The sequence below is a fragment of the Trachemys scripta genome, chromosome 5 (genome assembly GCF_013100865.1).
Source record: "Trachemys scripta elegans isolate TJP31775 chromosome 5, CAS_Tse_1.0, whole genome shotgun sequence".
NCBI classification, from domain to species: Eukaryota; Metazoa; Chordata; order Testudines; family Emydidae; genus Trachemys; species Trachemys scripta.
This window is the reverse complement of record NC_048302.1, coordinates 43,416,572-43,436,638: the sequence shown is the minus strand read 5'-3', so window position 1 is coordinate 43,436,638 and position 20,067 is coordinate 43,416,572. Positions and strand designations below refer to the sequence as shown.

Genomic DNA, 20,067 nt, shown 5'->3' with positions numbered 1-20,067 from the left:
AGCACAAAGAATGAGAATATCAGAAAATCATGACTGACATGTACATACAAGTTTTGCCCAGAAAGTTGGCTACATTGTTCAATAACATACAGAAGACTATAAGCAATGTTTGTGGAAAAGAAAGTTATTTTGAGGGGTTATTTGTTTGAAGCTTTTTTTTTTTTTTTTTNCCTCACTGTCATGGGAGTGAGTGAGCTGGCAGATCAGAGATCCCATGGCCAGGACTATGAGGAGGAGGACAGGACCCCCAGCTGTGGGGGAGGCCACTCTGTTGCTGAATGGCTCCTGCCTTCTCCAAATCTGAACTCCCTGTTATCCAAATACAATCTTTCTCTCTCTCTCATGCTATTCAGATAATCAGGAGTATACTGTACAGTCTGTTTAATTTTACTCCGTTTTAAAAACAAAACATAGTTTGATAAACTTTTTTCTTATGTATTCATCACTTTTAAGATAACGTTATTTAATAAAGTTTGACTGTTTTTGTGCACTTCAATGGAATTTGAATCCAAATAGAGCTAGACACAAATCACCAGTTAAAAAAAAAAAAAAAGAAAAAGAGAGACACATAAGCTAGGTGAGGTAACAACTTTTATTGGACAAACTGCTGTGGGTGTAATGGACCTGCTTAAAAACGCGCCAAAAAAACCCCCCCCCCCCCCCCCCGGATCGATCGCTGCCTGCCGTTACCTACTATTTCCTTCAGTGTGTCTATCTGCCCTTAGGGTCAACATCCAAAAACTGTCACCCAGTGTGTTTTACAATGTAAGCACCTTGAGGACAACTAAGAGCATGCAATTTTTTTTATTATGCTATAAAATGGTGAATGATGTTTCTTATTTCCTAGTTTTTTTTCTTTTTTTGGTTACTGTTTACAGTGTTGTAGCCATGCTGGTCTCAAGATATGAGAGAGACAAGATAGGTGAGGTGGTAACTTTTATTGGGCCAACTGCTGTGGGTGGAAGGGACAAGCTTTTGGGCTAGCCTACACAGAGCTCTTCCTCAGGTGAACTGAAGATTTCTGTGAAGCTTGTCCCTTACACCCACAGCAGTTTGTCCAATAAAAGTTGTTACCTCACCTAGCTTATGTGTCTCTCTTTTTCTTTTTTTTTTTTTTTAACTGGTGATTTGTGTCTAGCTCTATTTGGATTCAAATTCCATTGAAGTGCACAAAAACAGTCAAACTTTATTAAATAACGTTATCTTAAAAGTGATGAATACATAAGAAAAAAGTTTATCAAACTATGTTTTGTTTTTAAAACGGAGTAAAATTAAACAGACTGTACAGTATACTCCTGATTATCTGAATAGCATGAGAGAGAGAGAAAGATTGTATTTGGATAACAGGGAGTTCAGATTTGGAGAAGGCAGGAGCCATTCAGCAACAGAGTGGCCTCCCCCACAGCTGGGGGTCCTGTCCTCCTCCTCATAGTCCTGGCCATGGGATCTCTGATCTGCCAGCTCACTCACTCCCATGACAGTGAGGCTGCAGAGGACTTCTTTACACTGCACAGAGCCAGTGACACCCAACCCAGAAGGGGCAAGATGTGGGGCAGAGCAAAGATCCCCGGACGGAACTCTGCCCTGTCAGGAGGATTGCAGTCTTCCCTTAATCTTGCACCTGCAAGGATCAGGTGTCATGAGCCCTTCAACAGCCCAGGGAGCCCTCTGCAGCTCAACCATTTCCTGCACTGCCACATAAGCCATTCAACTTATTACATATATATGTAGTTAATTAACTGAACTGATAGTTTCTGGTCACTATGTCCTTCAAGTTTTTAGAACTAGAAAGGTTCTCATACTTGGTTTGTCTACACTGGCATTTTACAGCGCTGCAACTTTCTCACTCAGGGGAGTGAAAAAACAGCTACAAGTTTCAGCGCTGTAAAGTGCCAGTGTAGCCATTGCCCAAGCACTGGTAGCTACTCCCCTCGTGGGGGTGGGTTTTTTTTAATAGCGCTGGGAGAGCTCTCTCCCAGTGCTATGCGGTGACTACACAAGCCAGGTTAAAGTGCTGCCATCAGGGAAGACGTGTCCTCAGTTTTTATTCTGAGACTGAAAGAACATAAGCTTTCTTGCTTTTTTCCATCTCTCAACTTTGAATGAACTAGTCACTAAAAAAATTGAAAAGAAAATATTGTCTCTGAACCTGAAAAAGAGGGTACTGTTATCAAATGCTGGTTCAGCACTTCAACAAACTCAGGTTCTAGGTGCTTAGCCAGTAACTTCCACCAGCTTAGTGGCTTGACTCTCTTTAAAAATTGGCAGCAAACATGTACTAATATTTTTTAAATTTAATTTAAAGTATTTTGATAAATTAGAGAGAGTTTAGGCTTTAAAATATCTTGTCAATTTCAAATTTACTTTTCAACTGTTTATATTCAAAAACTAAACCTGTATATAAGTTAAACAAAAAAATCCTATTTAAATTTAAAAAATCAGATTTTTGATATTTTAAGAACAATCGATTTTTATCCACCCTGCCTACTGTATCAGAGTCACAAATCAGAAGTCAACAAAAACAACAGCACACAAAACTATATGTTGAAGAACTGAAACCTGTACCTGAGAATAGGTAAACCATGGGACTATTTTAAATCCCTCTAAGGTTGGGAAACTGTCAAAGTGATGTCCCCTGATAACTCTGGAGTTTAAAAACCATAAACTAAAGCTAAGTTGTTTTAACACCCAATGAACTCAAGGGTTCATGCCAACAGAAGTGTCTTGTATTAGTTATACCAGTGGAACAAGTGCAAGCTAATCAGATTGCTAGACAGACCCTCATTTACTAAATACAGCCAGAAAACTCAATATTGCTCGAGCACAATATAGTTTTTAAGAAATTACTTTTATAAAGTGCTCACTTGCATGAGAAACACAAAACCCACTTTATAACAATTAAGAACATAGCTATTCAAAAGTAATTACAGTGAACTGGTTCTGCTACAGAAACAATCAAATGAGTTATTCAGAAATGCATAGCAGTACGACAAATAGAATACAACATAAAACAGAATGAAGTGTTCCATAATACAAGTTAACTCTATGCTTCAAGCACTCTATGAAGCACAAAGCCAAAACATTTTAAACCACTTGAGAAGCACAGATATTCAATATAGTTACTTTGTGAAGTGTTTTTACTGCTTTCATAAGCTATTTTCAAACAATTAACCAGTGAATCATTGGTGACCCAGGCAGTTATACAAAACTTTTGAACAGTCAGAACTTATCAGCTGGATTTCTTCCTTCATGCCAAATTTACAGAAGAGGAAATATCCTATTGAAAAGTTTTAGTGGTTTTCTATGAGCACGAAGTGGGAGTAGTTTTATGTAATAAATTCCATTGTAGAAAACAATAAGTCACTGCAACCATTTTATAAGGGTTGCATTAGATTTTTAGGTGTTCTATGGATCACCAAAATCTCCAGACACAAAACCAATTATTGCAATAACTATATTACCAATGACTATATTAAACTAGATAACACAAGAGAAAAGCTATTTTCGTCACTGCCATAGCTGACATTGTAACAAACTAAAATGTTCAAGATTATTTTCTATAGCGCCATTCATGTGTTGACAGAACTTCGTGTCAAGCAGAAGCTCGCTGTGGCTCCAGGTGAGGGCAAGAATCTAGCAATATGGAACAAACTGCAGATCAAGGCCTAAGATACCTGAATTTCCAAAAATCACTATAGTGAATAATTCCAATAGCTTTTTTTTTTTTAATGTCAATTTTCCTCCAAGACATTAAACAAACTCCCATTAAGAACATGCCATGAGAGAGTCACAAATTAATTTTTACAACTAAGGGATCATCAGACAAGAATGGTTTAATGTGAAATTACGGATAACTGATATATATGTTATGCTATTACAATTATTTTTACCTGTTATGACAGGATCAGTATCTTACTTGAAAATAAAACTTCAGCTTTCTTAGCATTTATTTTCTCGTAGTAGCAGACCAACTTCCTTTCCCTAGACTCCCCAAACATGTTCCTATTTCAATAGCATTGGGTCAAATTCAGCCCTGACACAAATAGATGCCATGCCATTTAATTTCCAGAACTGAATCTGGTCCAACATCTTTTCACTTTCTGATGTAATTATCATTGCAAAGATAAGGTAACTTTTCAACCATCTGTATCTATACAACTTTCGGCCAAGATGTACTAGGTAAACAAGGTTGGGCCAGGCCATTACTTTGATGGGAGACCGTTTTATATTTTATCAGATTGCTTCTGGTTATTGTTTCGCATCTCACCCTAATCCTTAACATCAGTGACAATTTTAAAATAAATAAGCTTGATTTGGCTAATTACATTCTGCCCACATAAAAGTTACATCTGTAGTTGCAACTGGAAATTAGTTTCTTGACCTAAATTGCTGTATGGTACTGCTGATTTTAATCTTACAAGGGGATTAATGGTGGATGAAGTGAGATTTACACATAGCAATATACAGTGGCATCCTGTGAAATCTTCACATTTGCTTTTGCAAGTAAATGTTACTATAGTATTCCCTATATTAAATAAGCTATACACTGGAAAAGTTGTTCCAAACCTGCAACTCAGAATGACATTAATTTGAGGGGCAGTGATGTTACACTTCAATTATTTTATTTTTGCATATTATTTTAAATGGGAAAGTAAACACTTCATGGAAACAAATTTTTTTGTATTTGTACAGAATCTACCTCAACAGTACCCCAATTCTAACTAGGGCCCTAGAGCATTACCACAATAAAAATAAGACCTTTCCTTGGTGCCGTACCAGTATTGTTACTGGCGAAGCCAGTGAGGAAATTGAGTGACTGACAGGTTCCCTCCAGTGTGTGTCCCCTATTGAAAATTCCAGGGGGTGTGGGCGGGTGTAAGCCCACCCACGGCTAAAAGACCCTCCCCCCCAGCCTTTGGGGAGGATCCACTGAGCCCAGGAACTCAACTGATTACGGGGGACAACAAAAAAGAAAACAAGGGCATGTGTGAAGGTCATAGGTCAAAAAGAGAGAACCTAAAGGGGACACCGAGCAAAGAACCCCAGACAGAGCCCACTGCTCCTTGAAGGTGTCAAGGGAGCCAGCGGATGCCGCCCAGAGGAACTCCACCCAGATGCGTGAACGGAGGGAGGACTGGAAATAGGCCCCCCAGTGGCAAAGAACCCCCTCAGCCAACCTTCTCTCCCTGGTGTTATAGATGGCCACAGCCAGGAGGAGGCTGATGAGGAGGCCCCGCGATTTCGTGTGGCCACGGATAGGGTGTGCGTAAATGAGAAGATGGGGGAGAGAAGTGCAGCCAAAAACTTAATAAAAGATTGAGGAGCCGGAATAGGAGCTGTAACCTACCACACTCCAGATAAACGTGCACCAGGGTCTCCCTCACGCCACAGAAGGGATAGACATTAGGGACAGGTGAAACGCGACAAGTACACACCGGTGCTCACGGCCAACCAATATCGTGTGTGTGTGTGTGTCATATTTGTAAGGTTGCAAGCTGTACATAAATAGGAAAAATTGGGAATCTGCATAAAAGAAAGAACAGACTAAAAGGCAGAGAAGAAATTATGTCCAACAATCTTCAATGAGTGCCTACAAGTTTGATGTTTAAACTTGGGCAAAGGTTTCAGTTTTTGAGACAAGAGATATTTGCTAATTAGTCCACTGTTAGGTTCAGAAACAGCTTCTCCCTATATGTGTATTTGACCACAATGTTTGTACAGTCCCCTTTTTCATCTTTTTTCACACAGCAGAAATGGAGAACACACTTATTTTAAAAAAACAAAACTTAAATTGCAGTTGTAAGACAACAAAAAATTGGCAGGGGGATTCAGGGACAAGCGCTGTACCTGAAATCAGTCTAGTGTCAAAAATTTCAAGTTGAAATAGAGATCTGTTTAATGTCAGTGGTTTGCATCTGGCCCAAGATGATACTGACTGAAAACTCCTATCCTCTGAAAGATGGCAGTTTATGGTAAACAAGTTTGTAATTTCAGTCCAGTTCCCCTGCTAGCAATCTGCACACAGAAATCAAATACTCTATAGTGACTAAGACTGAAATAACTTTATATCTACAGACAGGGAGCCCCTACACCTTAAAGAAATAGGCACATTTATCAGGAAACTTGCATTGCAACCATCTGCACTATACACTGTGCTACCAATGAACAGTTGAAATCCCCAAAACTACCGAGTCAATTGCTTTCATTAATATTTACATTTAAAACTAATTTTTAAAACTTTAAACTTGAACCATGGATTTTATCAGGTGCTTTATCATGTAATTATATAAAAATGATCTACAAAAGTCAATTGGGTTACTATTTGTTAAAAAAGAGAAATGAAGTAAAAACATTACAATATTTATTTTGCTACTGCTACATCTCAGAAATCCCCAAATCTTGCAACTAGCACTTTAAAAGCTGTAGCATAATCTATCTCCTAGCTGGTAAAGGAGGAGCTACCTGAAATTCACAAAAAGTATTTACTCAGTGTAAACAGTAGTACTGAATCTACTACCATCAGCTCCATACCATAATTAACTTTGAGAGTAACTCTTTTCTAACTAAGTAACTTTTCATTCACTGCAAAAATACTTAATAACCAGAGTAAATATCGGTGTCTAGTTTAAAATCTAAATTTATTAAGAAATTTATGAGTTACAAGGAATTATGGGTAATAGCCTTCCAAACTTATTTCGTTGAAAATACTTAGCACTGACTTTGGAACCACTAAAATTTCTAAACAAAGAGCCTCCAGAGTTTGGGAATTTGCAAAAGAGAAACTAAAGCGCGAAGAAATTAAATATTAAAGGTTTCAAACAATCAGAATAGGATTAAATTACGGGCAAACCACTTGAGTTCACTCACGCAGTCACCCACATGGTTTGCACAAACTCCGGAATAAAAAGACATCATCCTGTTTTAAACCTCAATTTGGTTGTTCGGCCCAGCAAACTGTAATACGACTACAAATCCACTCTCTTAAATGCCCACCTCCCTCCCTGCCCAGAGTAAAAGGACGGGGACAGACCACACCTCTCCACGCTCATTTTCCTAATCTGTCCATGCATGTAAAATGAGTGTGTGTGAACGCGTCGACGACTCTTGGAAACAAATACCTTGGCCTGACACACGCCGAGGCGCCGGCGATTTAAGGCAACCGCTGCTACGTTGTACAGCAAAGGGACAGTGTGTTTTAAAAAAAAACCAGTTCCCAACCCGGACAGATTCAGCCAGCGGCAGCGAAACTATTTTCCCGTCGGACTCTGGGAGCGGCTCTCCCAGCTCGTCCTCCCCAACCCCGCCCGGCTCCCTTCCCCCCGCCCCACACCTGAGTCCTGTAGGACGAGCTGGGTGTCCGCTGCTGCCGGGGACGGGCTGTTGGGGATAGGTTTTCTCCTGATCCAGGGGTTTTCCTTAGGCAGGGGAGCCTCCACCACCTGCCGCCGTTTCTCGTCCTGCCCTGGGGGATCCGCCTCTCGGCTACCGCTGCTCTCCCCGGTTTCATCCACCTGCGGCAGCACCTGGCTGGGCTCCGGCAGCTCCTGTCCCGTCTCCACCAACTCCCGGGAGCGAGTCTGTCCCGAGCCCCCGCCAACCTGCTGCTCCGGGGGCGCTACGGACACTCGGGCGGCTGCGGACATGCCGAGGGGCCGGGCCGCTGCCGGCCCCCCAGGCTCCAACGGGGATGAGGCGGTAGCTGCGCGGCTCAGGCGTGGTGACGGACCGACTGCGCTGGGGAGCCGTCTTCTCCGCTCGGCGCCGCCCGCCGGCCCCGTCAGGTCCCCCGGGGTGGGAAGGGATCGCTGTCAGCCTTCCCCGCCCCCCCAGCCCGGCCCGCGGCCGGCGTCACTCATTCACCGCGGATGGTTCAACTGCCACGCTCCGCTCCCCGCCTGATACCGAACCGCGGGGCGGGGGGCGTCTCTGCCGCTCCCTCCTCCCGGCCCGGCTGTTCCCTTACAGAGCCGCCGCGGCCTGCCCGGCCCCTGCCTCGCCTGTGGGGGGGCGGAGACAGCGGCGGGGACGAGGAGGGGGATGAGAGCGGCAGGCAGCGTCTGTAACACCAACGCTAGAGTAGGGCGGAGCCTCCGGCCACTCCAGTGCGTTATGACCTCACAACGGCCGGCGCCGGAGCCCGGCAGCGCGTGCCTCGTCTTCGGCCCGCGCGTGCTTCCGGCGCTCTAGGGCGGAGCAGCCAGTAGCGGCCCCCGATAGTGTTCGGGTTGCAAGGGTCCGCCCGCCCTACAGCTGTGATAAGGTAAACAGCGGGCCGCGTCTCGCGTCATCTTCGGGAGGGGAGGGATTGAGCCCCATCTCGCCTCCTCTGAGGCGTGTTGCTGCGGTAGGTGTAGGGTGCAGTCTGTGCCCGGCGAGCCCCTGCCCAGCAGTGCCGGAGGACGGGCCTGCCCTGATCCTTCCGTACCCCGTGATTCATGGGAGCGACGCTCCCCAGAGGAGCAAGGAGGGCCATACGCTCGCTCCTGAAAGCACCAAACACTTCCTGGAATACCCACCGCGGCATGGAAACAAGGCTCGCTTCGCTCCAGGAGCAGATCTGTTCCCCCGCTACTAGGTTCCTTTCGCCAACCCAGCGAGAGGCGCTTGGTGGTGTTAAGCTGAGCGCACTGACGTGTCCGTTTGTTACGACGTTAGACCGACCCACTAAGACTTTGCCTACTCAGCGCTGACAGGAGAGGAGCTAAACTAATGGTTGTGTCTTCAGAGGCACCGAGACGCTGGGCTTCCCCCATTTAAGCCCCAAGTCTGCAAAGCGATTCACAGGGGAGCGCCCTTTGGCTTTTTTCTTTTGAGTCCCACTGAAGTCGATAGAAGTTCCTGGGGTCGCCTGCATCTGCCGTCCTAGCTCCGACAGCAGGGCCCTATTTGCTTTGTCAGCACCTCGCCTCCTCGGGAAGTTTTGACTAAACTTATCCAAAGGCTGTGCTAAAACCATGCTGGACTGATACGCAGTGAGCTCGGCCGTAGGGCAGGGCTTTAAAAATGAATCCAATTCTGATTTCAGCTTTCCTATTTTCACTTTCAGAGCTTTCCACCATTTTGATGCAAGACTGTTACCGGGCTTCTTTGCAAACAGCTTGATATTAGAAATCTGCATCTTGTGTTATATGGTAGGTAGAAAATAAGGAAGGCAAGCAAAATTACATTGTATCATTTTATCCCTGAGCCCCATCATATGACCTGTGTATTTAGTATCAGCTACAACAGCTATATAATGGAAATTTTCTGTTAATTTTTCACTTTGTCCTTCTGTGGTGCTAGTTTAGGTTATGCCCTAATTTAAGTAATATTGCAACAGTACCCCTATCAAGCTATTAAACCATGCAGTCCCTCTAAAATCTCCTTCAATTGCTTTTATAAGATTAGTGCTATCAGTATTTTTTTTTTGTATCTTTTCCTGTCAGTGACCAAGTGGTGACAAACAGTAGTTTCAGGAGCATTTTTAAATTTCCACAATTGTTAAGACTGTTAGGTATGACTTTTGCACCCAGGTTTAAAAAAAGATGCCTAAGATCCCTGTCCGACACTTAAGATGATTGCAGTGAGAAATTCCCATTTTTTAATTTGTCTCCAACCAACTAAATTGTCATATTTCTCTGTAATCTTGGATGGTAGCTTCAGCAGCTTGAACTATATTTTCCATTGTTTGATAGTATGAACCGGGAGTGCATAACACTATTCAGATGTCAGTTTGAGTGCTGAAAGAACTGTCCACTTTACACTGTTTTAAGTGAATATAAAAATCACACCAATTTCCACATCAGCTGTAGGCAATGCTGGTATTTAGACCAGATTAATGTGAAAGGATATTTTTAATCACTTCATCAATGTATCCAAGTACATTGATATAGGTTGTTGATTGGAATTGATGTTCTGCTGGAAGCCCGTAAATATATATTTTAGCCTTGGCCTCCAGTTAAGAAATCTAATTACTAAAGTTTGCAATTTCTGCAAAGGTTAATCTAACTCAGGGGTGGGCAAACTTTTTGGCCTGAGAGCCACATCTGGGTATGGAAATTGTATGGCAGGCCATGAATGCTAATGAAATTGGGGGTTGGAGTGTGGGAGAGGGTGAGGATTCCAGCTCGGGGAGTGGGCTCTGGGGTGGGGCATGAAATGAGTTCAGGGTGTAAGAGGGGCTCTGAGCTGGGGCAGGCAGTTGGGGTGAGGGGTCTGGGGTAGGACTGGGGGTTGGGGGTGCAGGAAGGTGCTCCAGGCTGGGACCACAGTTTGGAGGACTAGGGCAGGGGGTTGGGGCCTGGGAGTGGGACAGGGACGTAGGCCCCAGGCAGTGCATACCTCATTGCCAGGTGGCTCTGTGCATTGCTTCATCTCCAGGTGCTGCCACTGCAGCTCCCATTGGCTGTGGTTCCTGGCCAATGGAGTTGTGGGGGCCGTGCTTGGGGTGGGGGCAGTGTGCAATGACCCCTGACTGACCCTATGTGTAGGAGTTGGATGGGGGGGATATGCGGAGCAGGGCAAACCCTGGACCCCGCTCCCCGGCAGGGGCTCCAGGGCCCTAGTTTGGCTACCCCGATCTAACTGATCCAATTGTTACAGGCTTCTGAATTCAAAATGCACTTTCATATACTACAATACATGGATCAGTCCCAGATCCTGCAGGAACCATTGTTCCTACTGTTTTATCTCACCACTGATGAGGGGTAGTTCCTGTTTTCTCCAAGCTTCTTTGCTGTTCTTTGCTCCCATTGATGCAGACTCTTTTTTAGGCAGGATGTTTTCAACAAGTGGTTCTTGGACTGTGAAGTTTCTTGCATTGCTTTGCTAGAGTTTGAGTTTGTTGACGAAGTATTCATAAGCATGTGATCAGTATACTTACAAATAGGCCAGACCTAGGGAAAACCCTCTCATCATGGCATGTTCCAACACGATCAGGTAGTGTCTGACAACCTTTTGATTCCTGGCTCTCTTTATACACTTCAGCTAACTTTCTGATTTTAGCAAAAATCCAGGTTTGAAGCAGATATCCTTGTCACTTTCCTTCCTCCAAGGCCTTCCTTTCTTACCTCCTCCCCCCTCCTTGCTTACCAGGAGAACAGTCAAAGTTTATGTATGCTTGTATCTTTTAAGACAGTTTTCCTTTGTCTTACTATTCTAGCTTTTCATTTTATCAAGTACTTTTTGAACTGTACATCTTTCCCACACTGTACATATTACCTATTATTCTGATGGTCTTCTTTTACTTGCTGATTAGCACCTTTTCTATACTAACCCCAAACCATAAAACAGATATTAGTCTCTTAACCAAACTTAAGCTAACTTTATTTCATAACAATCTTTACATAACTTTTTTACTACTATTGAATTTAACAAAGTGAGAGACTTATTCCTGGAAAAAATAAAGAAAGATTACTCGTAGTCAGTTATTTACTGTCCCTTAGAACAGTGGTTCTCAAGCAGGTTTCAGGGGGGCCGCCAAAATAAACCAGAGAGCATGGCCAGAATTAGACCCACTGGGGACCAGGGCAGAAAGCCGAATCCTGAGCCCTGCTGCTCGGGGCTGAAGCTGAAGCCTGAGTAGCTTAGCTTCGTGGGCCTGATGGGGCTTGAGGCCCTGGCCAAGGGCACCAGAATGGGATGGGCCACGGGGCCTCTCTGTCACGCCCACCCAGGCTGGCAGCTGGAGCCTGGCTGGGGAGCCTGGGCAGCATGTGATGCTGTGCTGCGGACCCTCCACCTCCACAGGGCGGGGCTGACAGCAGCCCCTAGCCCCCTGGCCCAGGGCAGGTGGAGGGTTCGTGTTGCAGCTCCCCAGCTCTTACCATGGCCAGGGTGTGGCTCCAAAGTCCTGTCCTCCAGCCATAGCGGGGTTGGAGAGGGCCACGCAGAGAGCTATGGGGAGCCACAAACCCTCCACCTGGCCTGGGCAGAAGGCCTGCAGGGCGGGGACACAGTCCGGGAGGCTGCTCTCAGCCTGCTCTGGTTTGCCTGGGGCCTCAGGCATAAGGGGCTCCACTACTGCTGGCTCTGGGTAATTGCTCTGCTTACTACTCCATCAGACCTGGCTTTTAAGCTACTGAAAAACAGCTGTGGCATGGGTGGGCCATGGAATTTTTATAGCATACTAGTTGGGCCTCAGAAGGATAAAGGTTAAGAAGCCCTGGCCTTACATCATGCTGTTAGAAGATAATGGATATTATGGTTAAGGTACTGGATTGACATTTCAGAGATCTGGATTTATTTTCCAGTTCTTCCACAGACTTCCTGTCATTTAATTACTTTGTACCTTAGTTTCCTATCTTTATAATAATACTTTCTTCTAGGCTTTGCCAGGTCTATTTAGACTGTCAGCTTTTTAAGAAAAGACCTGCCTCTTATGTTACCTAACAAAAGAGGGTCCAGTCTCAGATGGGAGCTCTACAGTAATATAAATAAGTTAATATAAATGTTTCCATTTACCATGATGCTTGATACCTACTTAATAAGGGTTTTGCCACTCTTTTTCCCTTGGTATTAAACTTACTAAGAAATTTTCCCGCAATAATAAAGTTATTACTAAAAGGTAGTAGGGAAGAGTAGATGACAAAGATTTATCAATAATAGTTTCCCTCACTTTGGAATAGTCTCTAACAGATCCCCCACCACTGGGACTGCATGTACCTTAGAGGCAGTAATTGTCATACTCTGAGCCCCTTATGCTTGGAATACCTAATTCCCCATTTATTTTCCTTGCCTTCATAATGCATATATAAGAGTACATTTTAAAAGCTGGCAGGAAAGTGTAGATCTTAGTTCTTCATTAAATGCTACCAGTCAGTTACTAGGTTGGTAATTTTTCATCACTCATTTTCTCTAGTAACTAGCCACCCACAAGGCAGACATACTCGTTGGCATATTGTAATGACAAGTCTTCTTGAAGTAGGGAAATATGGGTGGACAGACAATTTACACTAAGAAAGGGGCAGTAGACTAGCTACTCTCTCTATTTCAACATAGGACCATGGCAACAATAGCTTCCAAATCTCCTCCTTGTGGTTGATCTTCTCCACCTCCTTCCTTGCTTTCAACCCTAGTTCTGTATCAGATTTCCTTATTTTTCTTGCTACATCTGGCTTTACTACTGAAACAGCTCAACTGGACACATCACTGATGAGGAAACATCAGACTTACCACAGTGATAGCTTCTTGCAACTTGTACTGAATCACAAGATTGGACCAGAGAAAGTTAATTACAGACAGCACCTATGGGGGGGCCACAATCTAATCTGGGATGTAGGAGTCTGAAGCATCTCAAAACTGGAGTAGACTGGGTGCTGTAGCTCAGAAATGTAGCTGATTAACAGTTTCAGGGAAATGTGAGGTGCAGAGGCCCTGTCTATTAACTGTCAAGCAGGGAGTTAGCTTTAGCTCAGTTTCCTCCTCCCCTCCCACAAGGGCTATGTGGAGATAAGGAAGTAAAGCCATAGACTGTTAAGGAACAACATGGTATAAGAACCTGAATAGAACCGGAAAGGAAGTAGGAAAATGCTTGAGAATATAATTGAGTATTATTTTTTAGATTATATGCTGTCTACACTTCCTTAATGAAAGCAACCAACAGTATGTGCACTATTGCAATCTAAATAATATAGTAAAGTAAGTTATTTCATTATACATTTTTATTTTAGAATCTAAGTTATTTTTCTAAATTTGGTGTGTACCAGTGGGAAGTGAGAACAGAGCACATTATACAATGATCTCAGACCACCATTATGTTGAGATGAGTTCCTGTCTGCATCCTGTAAAACTTGCCCATACCGGTATTGCTCTGGCCTCTTCTTTTGTCATTCAGTGTTGCACGCATTCTATAGCAATATGCATTTCCTCACCTTTTGGGGGCGAAGCCAGACTTTGAGGCACCTGCTCCCCTACTTGGTGTAAACTTTGCTTGTGCCAATCAGAAACGAACACAAACAGGTTTTGGGCCCCGTCCCCTATGACACTTCTATGATGTCATAGTTGGTACTTTATGGGCTGCCTGCCATGTGCAGGCAGGGAGAGGAGAAAGAAAAACTAATCCTGTGTACACCCGTAACCAAGCCTGATCACCTTGAAGCCTCTCTCTCAGCTCACGTGTTTCAAACAAAGTGTCTACGTTTGCCGGTCGTTATGCGTTGGTTTGTATTTGTAAGTATCAGTTATTACTAATTGCTGCATCTTTGTTTATAAATATTGTTAGTAGATATTTTAGTCATTGTGTGTTTTAAGTTTCGTTAACTCTATTAGCTAATCAAACGCTGCTCCCTTACCCCTTGTAATTATCCCCAATAAAACTTTAAATTGATTCAGTGTGTGTGTGTGTGGCTTGCATCGTGACCCATACTCTCCTTGCATCCCTTACCAATATAGTCTATTGCCACGTGCAGCCTGGTAAATAACAGGCCTGCATTTTCTTTCACCCCTGTGTGCTCGTGGCAATCCACACATTATAGTGGGTCATGGCAGTATTACATGATAGTGGCATTTTATTCATATTTCTGACAATCACTTATGCATGTGATTACATAGCTAGAGAATATGTAAACCTCCTTTCCAGTTCAAGCTGACAGAACCTGCAAAATTTAAAATAAAATAGAGCCCTGCCACGATCAGTTTGTATTAACTGTAAATAATTAATCTATTTTAAAAAAGAAAACCCAAAAGAAGTGCTGAGTTTAGTGGGTAGACAAAGGCCGTTAAAGTGATTGTAATGCCATGGTATTAAGTCAAAGTAGTTTAATAGACCAACACAATTTTAACTTTATACACTAATCTTTCAAAATGATGATAGGCTGTGAGGGCAATAAACCATTTTAGTGGAATAACCGTAAGATCTCATTAATTCAAGAAGTCACCACTCCTCTGTGGTTTAAATACTGATTCTGTAAGATTAATGTAAAACACAGTACAATTTTCCTTTTATTAAAGAATGAAAGTGGCTGTTTTTAGTTACATATCCAAATCTTGATTTGATTGTACAGAGAAAAAAAATCTACAAAACTTGTATCTTACAGAATGATTATATCTGTTTTATCACAGCAACTTTTAGGAAATTGCAAAAGACTAAGGAATACAAAATATGTTACAGATTATTTTTTTATATAACGTTTCCATTTTTGATATTTTACTGCAAAAAATAGAACTGTGCATTAGCTGCTTGCATTGCAGGTAATTCTGAACATCAACTGCTGTCCCACAGCTTTTTTTTTTTTTAATTCTCAATGGATTTAATTAGTAATTTAAACAAACATGAAAGTCAGATGCCTTTATTCCCCATGATAAATTTACACCTGATGGCTCCAGTCTACAATTTGATCTGTGCTGATGGATTCCCTGCACCTGTGTGGAGCCCCACTGATTTCACTGTACAGAGACATAACTCTCTCAGTGACACTAGAACACTTTTTATTAGGGGGTGGGGGGGTGTTGAAAGCCAGCTAATGAAACAGTAAACCATGTATGTTCAAAAGTAAGGTGAAAAAAGCACAATTCCTGCTCACACCACATGTGTGCAGCATAGCTCTGGGATTCTCAAGAATAATGAAATACTATTAGCTTACAGCACCAGCAAACTTTTCACAGTGAAAGCTGGGGGTGCAAGAGCACCTGCCAGACCCATAGTTCCCATGGCTATGAACTGTCCACCCATCCAGTCCAGCTTGCAGGATTATAACTTTAATAACCAGTTAATCTTTGATCACTAGAGAGGGAAAGTTCCATAAATCACTTCCAAGGAAGCAAGATCCCAACCTTTTTAATCGTAAGGAAATGTTTACCAAAAAAATGAAAAGATTAATAAAAAAATCAGCAAACTTTGCATATAGTAACAATGTATTCCATACTATCACAGCTCAGGACAACTGCAACTGTATTTCCCCTCAGTGGTTCAGCAAGGACACCCACTTTTGGCTTCCAGCTACCCAGCTGTTGCCTCTCTTGGGTGGAGTCACATGTCCCTCTCTTTTCTGACAGGGGTATTTCCAGGCTGCACAGTTTTCTGCCTTCACTGTGTATTTCCCAGCACAGACAGATTGCCAAAGGGCACCTGCTTGCTTTGTCTTCAGAGACTGATAACAGAGTGATTGTCAACAATTGTAAGTTACCATGCAACACTTCCTACACAAGCTTACTTTATTCTTAAGGTAAAAGAGCATTACAGAAAAAAACATACTAAAAACAAAACAAAAACTCACACACATGCTAATAAGCTTGCCAGAATTAACCTCAACCTTAAAATGCATTCTGGCAGCCTCCATCCTTCCAACTCTACCCTCAGGATTGGGGTCCTCCATGGAGCAGGGTTTCTGCTGGATCAGACAGGAGACCATGAGCCAGTTTAAAATGGCTTTTTAATCCAAAAATCCTTTGTCTACTGATCCTTGGTGAATCAGTTTGTACTAGCATATGCATACCTTTCCAAGTGAGTGGCTTCTCTGGGAATGTTACAATCTGAGTGAATTTGCCTAGTCAACTTTCTGTTCTCCTATTTACCCTTCTTACAAAAATACATACAATTCCACAACACATACACACACATTTTTAATACAATGAACTCTAAAGATGGTAAAATTAATTCAATAAGGTTTAACTTAGTTCAATAAATTTCATTTAGGATATTGCAGGAAATTGTCAGTCTGTCACACATACTTCTAAAATAAAGTAATTGTTATGGTTCAGGGCAAGCTGTACCTAGCCTCCCTCCCCCACAGGCACGCTGCCGCATGGGCAGTACTCTGGGCAGCAGGGCTGCGCTCCTGCAGGGCAGCGCAGCAGTGTGTCTGGCTCCGGCCGAGCAGCGCGACTGCCAGACATGCTGCTCTGAGCGGCATAGTAAGAGGGCCGGGGGGTTGGATAAGGGGCAGGAGGTCCTGGGGGGCAGTCAGGGGACGGGAGTGGGGGGGTTGGATGGGGCGGAGGTTCTGGGGGGCAGTCAGGGGACGGGAAGGGGGGGGTGGAGGAAAGGGAGGGGGGGCCCGGGGGGGGGCCTGTCAGGGGGCGGGGGTGTGGATAGGGTTCGGGGCAGTCACGGGACAGAGAGACAGGGGTTGGGGTCCTGGGGGAGCACTTAGGGTCAGGGGGTTCCAGGAGGGGAAGGTCAAGGGACAAGGAGCAGGGGGGGTTGGATGGGTCGGGGGTTTTGAAGGGGGCAGTCAGGGGACAGGAAGTGGGAGGGGCGGGGGTCAGGCTGTTTGGGGAGGCACAGCTTTCCCTACCTGGCCCTCCATACAGTTTTGCAACCCCCATGTGGCCCTCGGGCCAAAACGTTTGCCCACTGCTGCTCAGTATGTCTGCACAGTAAATGAAAATGGGACTTTAGCATGGATATGCCTATCTACATGCTACCTTTAGTCTAGCTAGCACAAACAACAATGAAGATGTGGGGGCACAGATTTCAGCATGGGCTAGCAACTTAAGTATGTACCCAGGGTCCCCAGTGGGCATGTACTTGGACAGATGGCAGCATGGGCTTCAGCTCAGGCTAACTCTTCAATATTATTGTTATCCATACTAGGTAGCTTGAAGCTAGCATGGGTATGCCTGCCGGTGCTACCATCACACCTTCACTTGCAATATAGGCATACAGTATTTTTTTGTTCTCATTTGTTATATTAGAATTACATATTCATAATTTGTTACTAACACTTCATAGAATCATTGAATATCAGGGTTGGAAGGGACCTCAGGAGGTCACTTAGTCCAACCCCTTCCTCAAAGCAGGACCAATCCCCAGACAGATTTTTATCCCAGTTCCCTAAATGGCCCCCTCAAGGATTGAACTAACAATCCTGGGTTTAGCAGGCCAATGCCCAAACCACTGAGCTATCCCTCCCCCCACTTAACCATGCAAATTGAAAACCTGACTTCTACAAACAGGCTAAACATATTTAAGCATCCAAGCCCAATTTAATTATCTGCACATACCAAACAAAGAACAGGTTACCTCAGCCAGTCCTCAGACATAAAAGACTGGCATACAAACATCCTTATTATAAATCTTTGTTTCTAACCTAAGAAAAATAGCAAATACTTCTCCTTGGCACTCACTCTGATATTCATTTGGCAACGTTCTTCACTGTTATGAATTGAGTATAGTTATTGGCTCTTGCTAAGAGTCACTACCATCACTACTTATCCCAGTATTTCTGCCTCTACAAAGAGAAGTTATGTTAAAACAAGTTTGCTTAACACAAGGTACAGTAAATATTTTTTTGAGAGTAAAATCTTACTAGTGCAACCATCTGATGCCATGGGATGTCTATTTTCCATTAGATCTGTAATTCCTAGTATTGAGCTCTCTAGAAATAATTACTTTGGCAGGTTATAGTTTGTAGTCTAGAAACCAGTTCATTTAAGACACCCATCAAATTTTTGTGTCTTTGCTCTTCCAGGCACTCAAGCCTGTCCCTTGCCACAGATTTTCCCCATTTATAGCTGCAAGAGGAACATGGCATAAACACAGTAATGTACAGAAACAAACAAGTTCAGAATGTGGCCATCTGTCTAGATTTTGTCAATTCTTAGCTAATTTTAAACAACTTTCTTTTGTAAGATATCCTAGTTAACAAAAGTAAAGAACAAGATGTGTATCAGGTTATTTGTATGCATTTTAGTCCTGTACTCCCATCTTTAATTTAAAAATTAATCTTACCTGTATTTGCTTTTGAAAACTTGCATTTTCTAAATTATAAACATTCAGTATTTTAATATCACAAATGTTTTAGTCACTGGATGAAGCTTATCACTTGCTCACAATATTATACACCTCTACCCCAATATAACGCGACCCGATATAACACGAGTTCAGATATAATGCGGTAAAGCAGCGCTCTGGGTGGGTGGGTGGGAGGTGTCGACGCTCCAGGGGATCAAAGCAAGTTCGATATAACGCGGTTTCACCTATAACGTGGTAAGATTTTTTTGGCTCCCGAGGAGAGCGTTATATCGGGGTAGAGGTGTACATTTTCTATCAAACACTGCATCAAGGTAACAAATTCCATTTTAAACATTTCAATTAAAAGAAAAGTACTATGGCAGAGTTTCAGTACATTTGGATCTCGAAATAAATTTAATTACTACAAATGTGTGTTTCAGTTTTTCCTGGACTTGTTATCCAGTTTACAGATAGACATATCTGGTCCCATTTACAGTCCTCATTTGCAAGATTATTTTCTTCAAGAGTGTGTTTGTACAAGCAAAATTTTATTTACTCCATGTCCTTTATATGTAAAGTAGAAATTTCAACATTTAAACTTAATGAAGTAAAATGCTCTGCTTGAAAGGTGAAAGGCACATATCCAATACTATTACACTGAACTGAAAAAAAAAGATTTGTAATTCCCAGTCATCTTCTATATCAAAACAATGCTAAAAAACTTGCTTCAACTGTAGCTTCCTTCCCCAATCTATTACTTTTAAATAATACTGCCAAAGTATTTAATGGATAACTACTTTTAAACTATGGATGTGTTATTAGTTTACTAAATTAAGTTTCATGTCTTGTATGAGAATACAACTTTTATTAATTCTTTAAACATGCTCAGAATCCTAAATATTGTACTTTCATCCAATTAAAAAAACTTTTATTATTGTAAAATTAGGAGAGATTACAGAAGATCTAAACTGCCATCTTCTGTAATGTAGTCTGTGTAATTCTAACATGTTGTAAAAAGAAAGGTATGTTTGTAGCCATGTGCTGATTACACTTTAAAAAAAGGACTGTCCACGTATCTGAAACATTGATTGTCTTAATTCTACAGCAGAATATAAGGTGCTTTAAACAATACATAGAATCAACAGTCTTTGTGCTATAGGTCTGTCTCATCTTACGCTGGGGTTACGTTCCGCGGTCAGCGCGTAAAGCGAAAACCGCGTATACTCAAAATTACATTGAGTTCAATGGCGGGCGGAATCACCCGCACTACAGGTACAGTATTAAAATTGTTATTTTTCTCTTTTTGCCGACCGCGTAAAGCTGAAATCGCGCTTGTTAAATGCGTGTAAGATGCGACAGACCTGTATTATATTCTGCATTAAGATTACTCCCAAGAAGCTATTTTCAGTTACAGC

At 42.8% G+C, this 20,067-nt stretch overlaps 1 protein-coding gene across 2 annotated transcripts in view; it reads right to left on the bottom strand.

Annotated features, from left to right (window-relative positions):
- The window catches only part of LARP1B (La ribonucleoprotein 1B), a 106,243-nt gene extending 98,171 nt beyond the window's left edge, over nt 1–8,072 (bottom strand). Inside the window, exon 1 of one of the 2 annotated variants that reach the window (XR_004645787.1) lies at nt 7,331–8,072. Coding sequence is in view for 1 of the 2 variants with exons in the window: in XM_034770975.1 (XP_034626866.1) it covers nt 7,331–7,643 (313 nt within the window). In the remaining variant the exon portion in view is untranslated. The remainder of the gene's footprint in view (nt 1–7,330) is intronic. The other variant, XM_034770975.1, reaches the window with a different exon arrangement.
- Nucleotides 8,073–20,067: the final 11,995 nt, after the last annotated feature.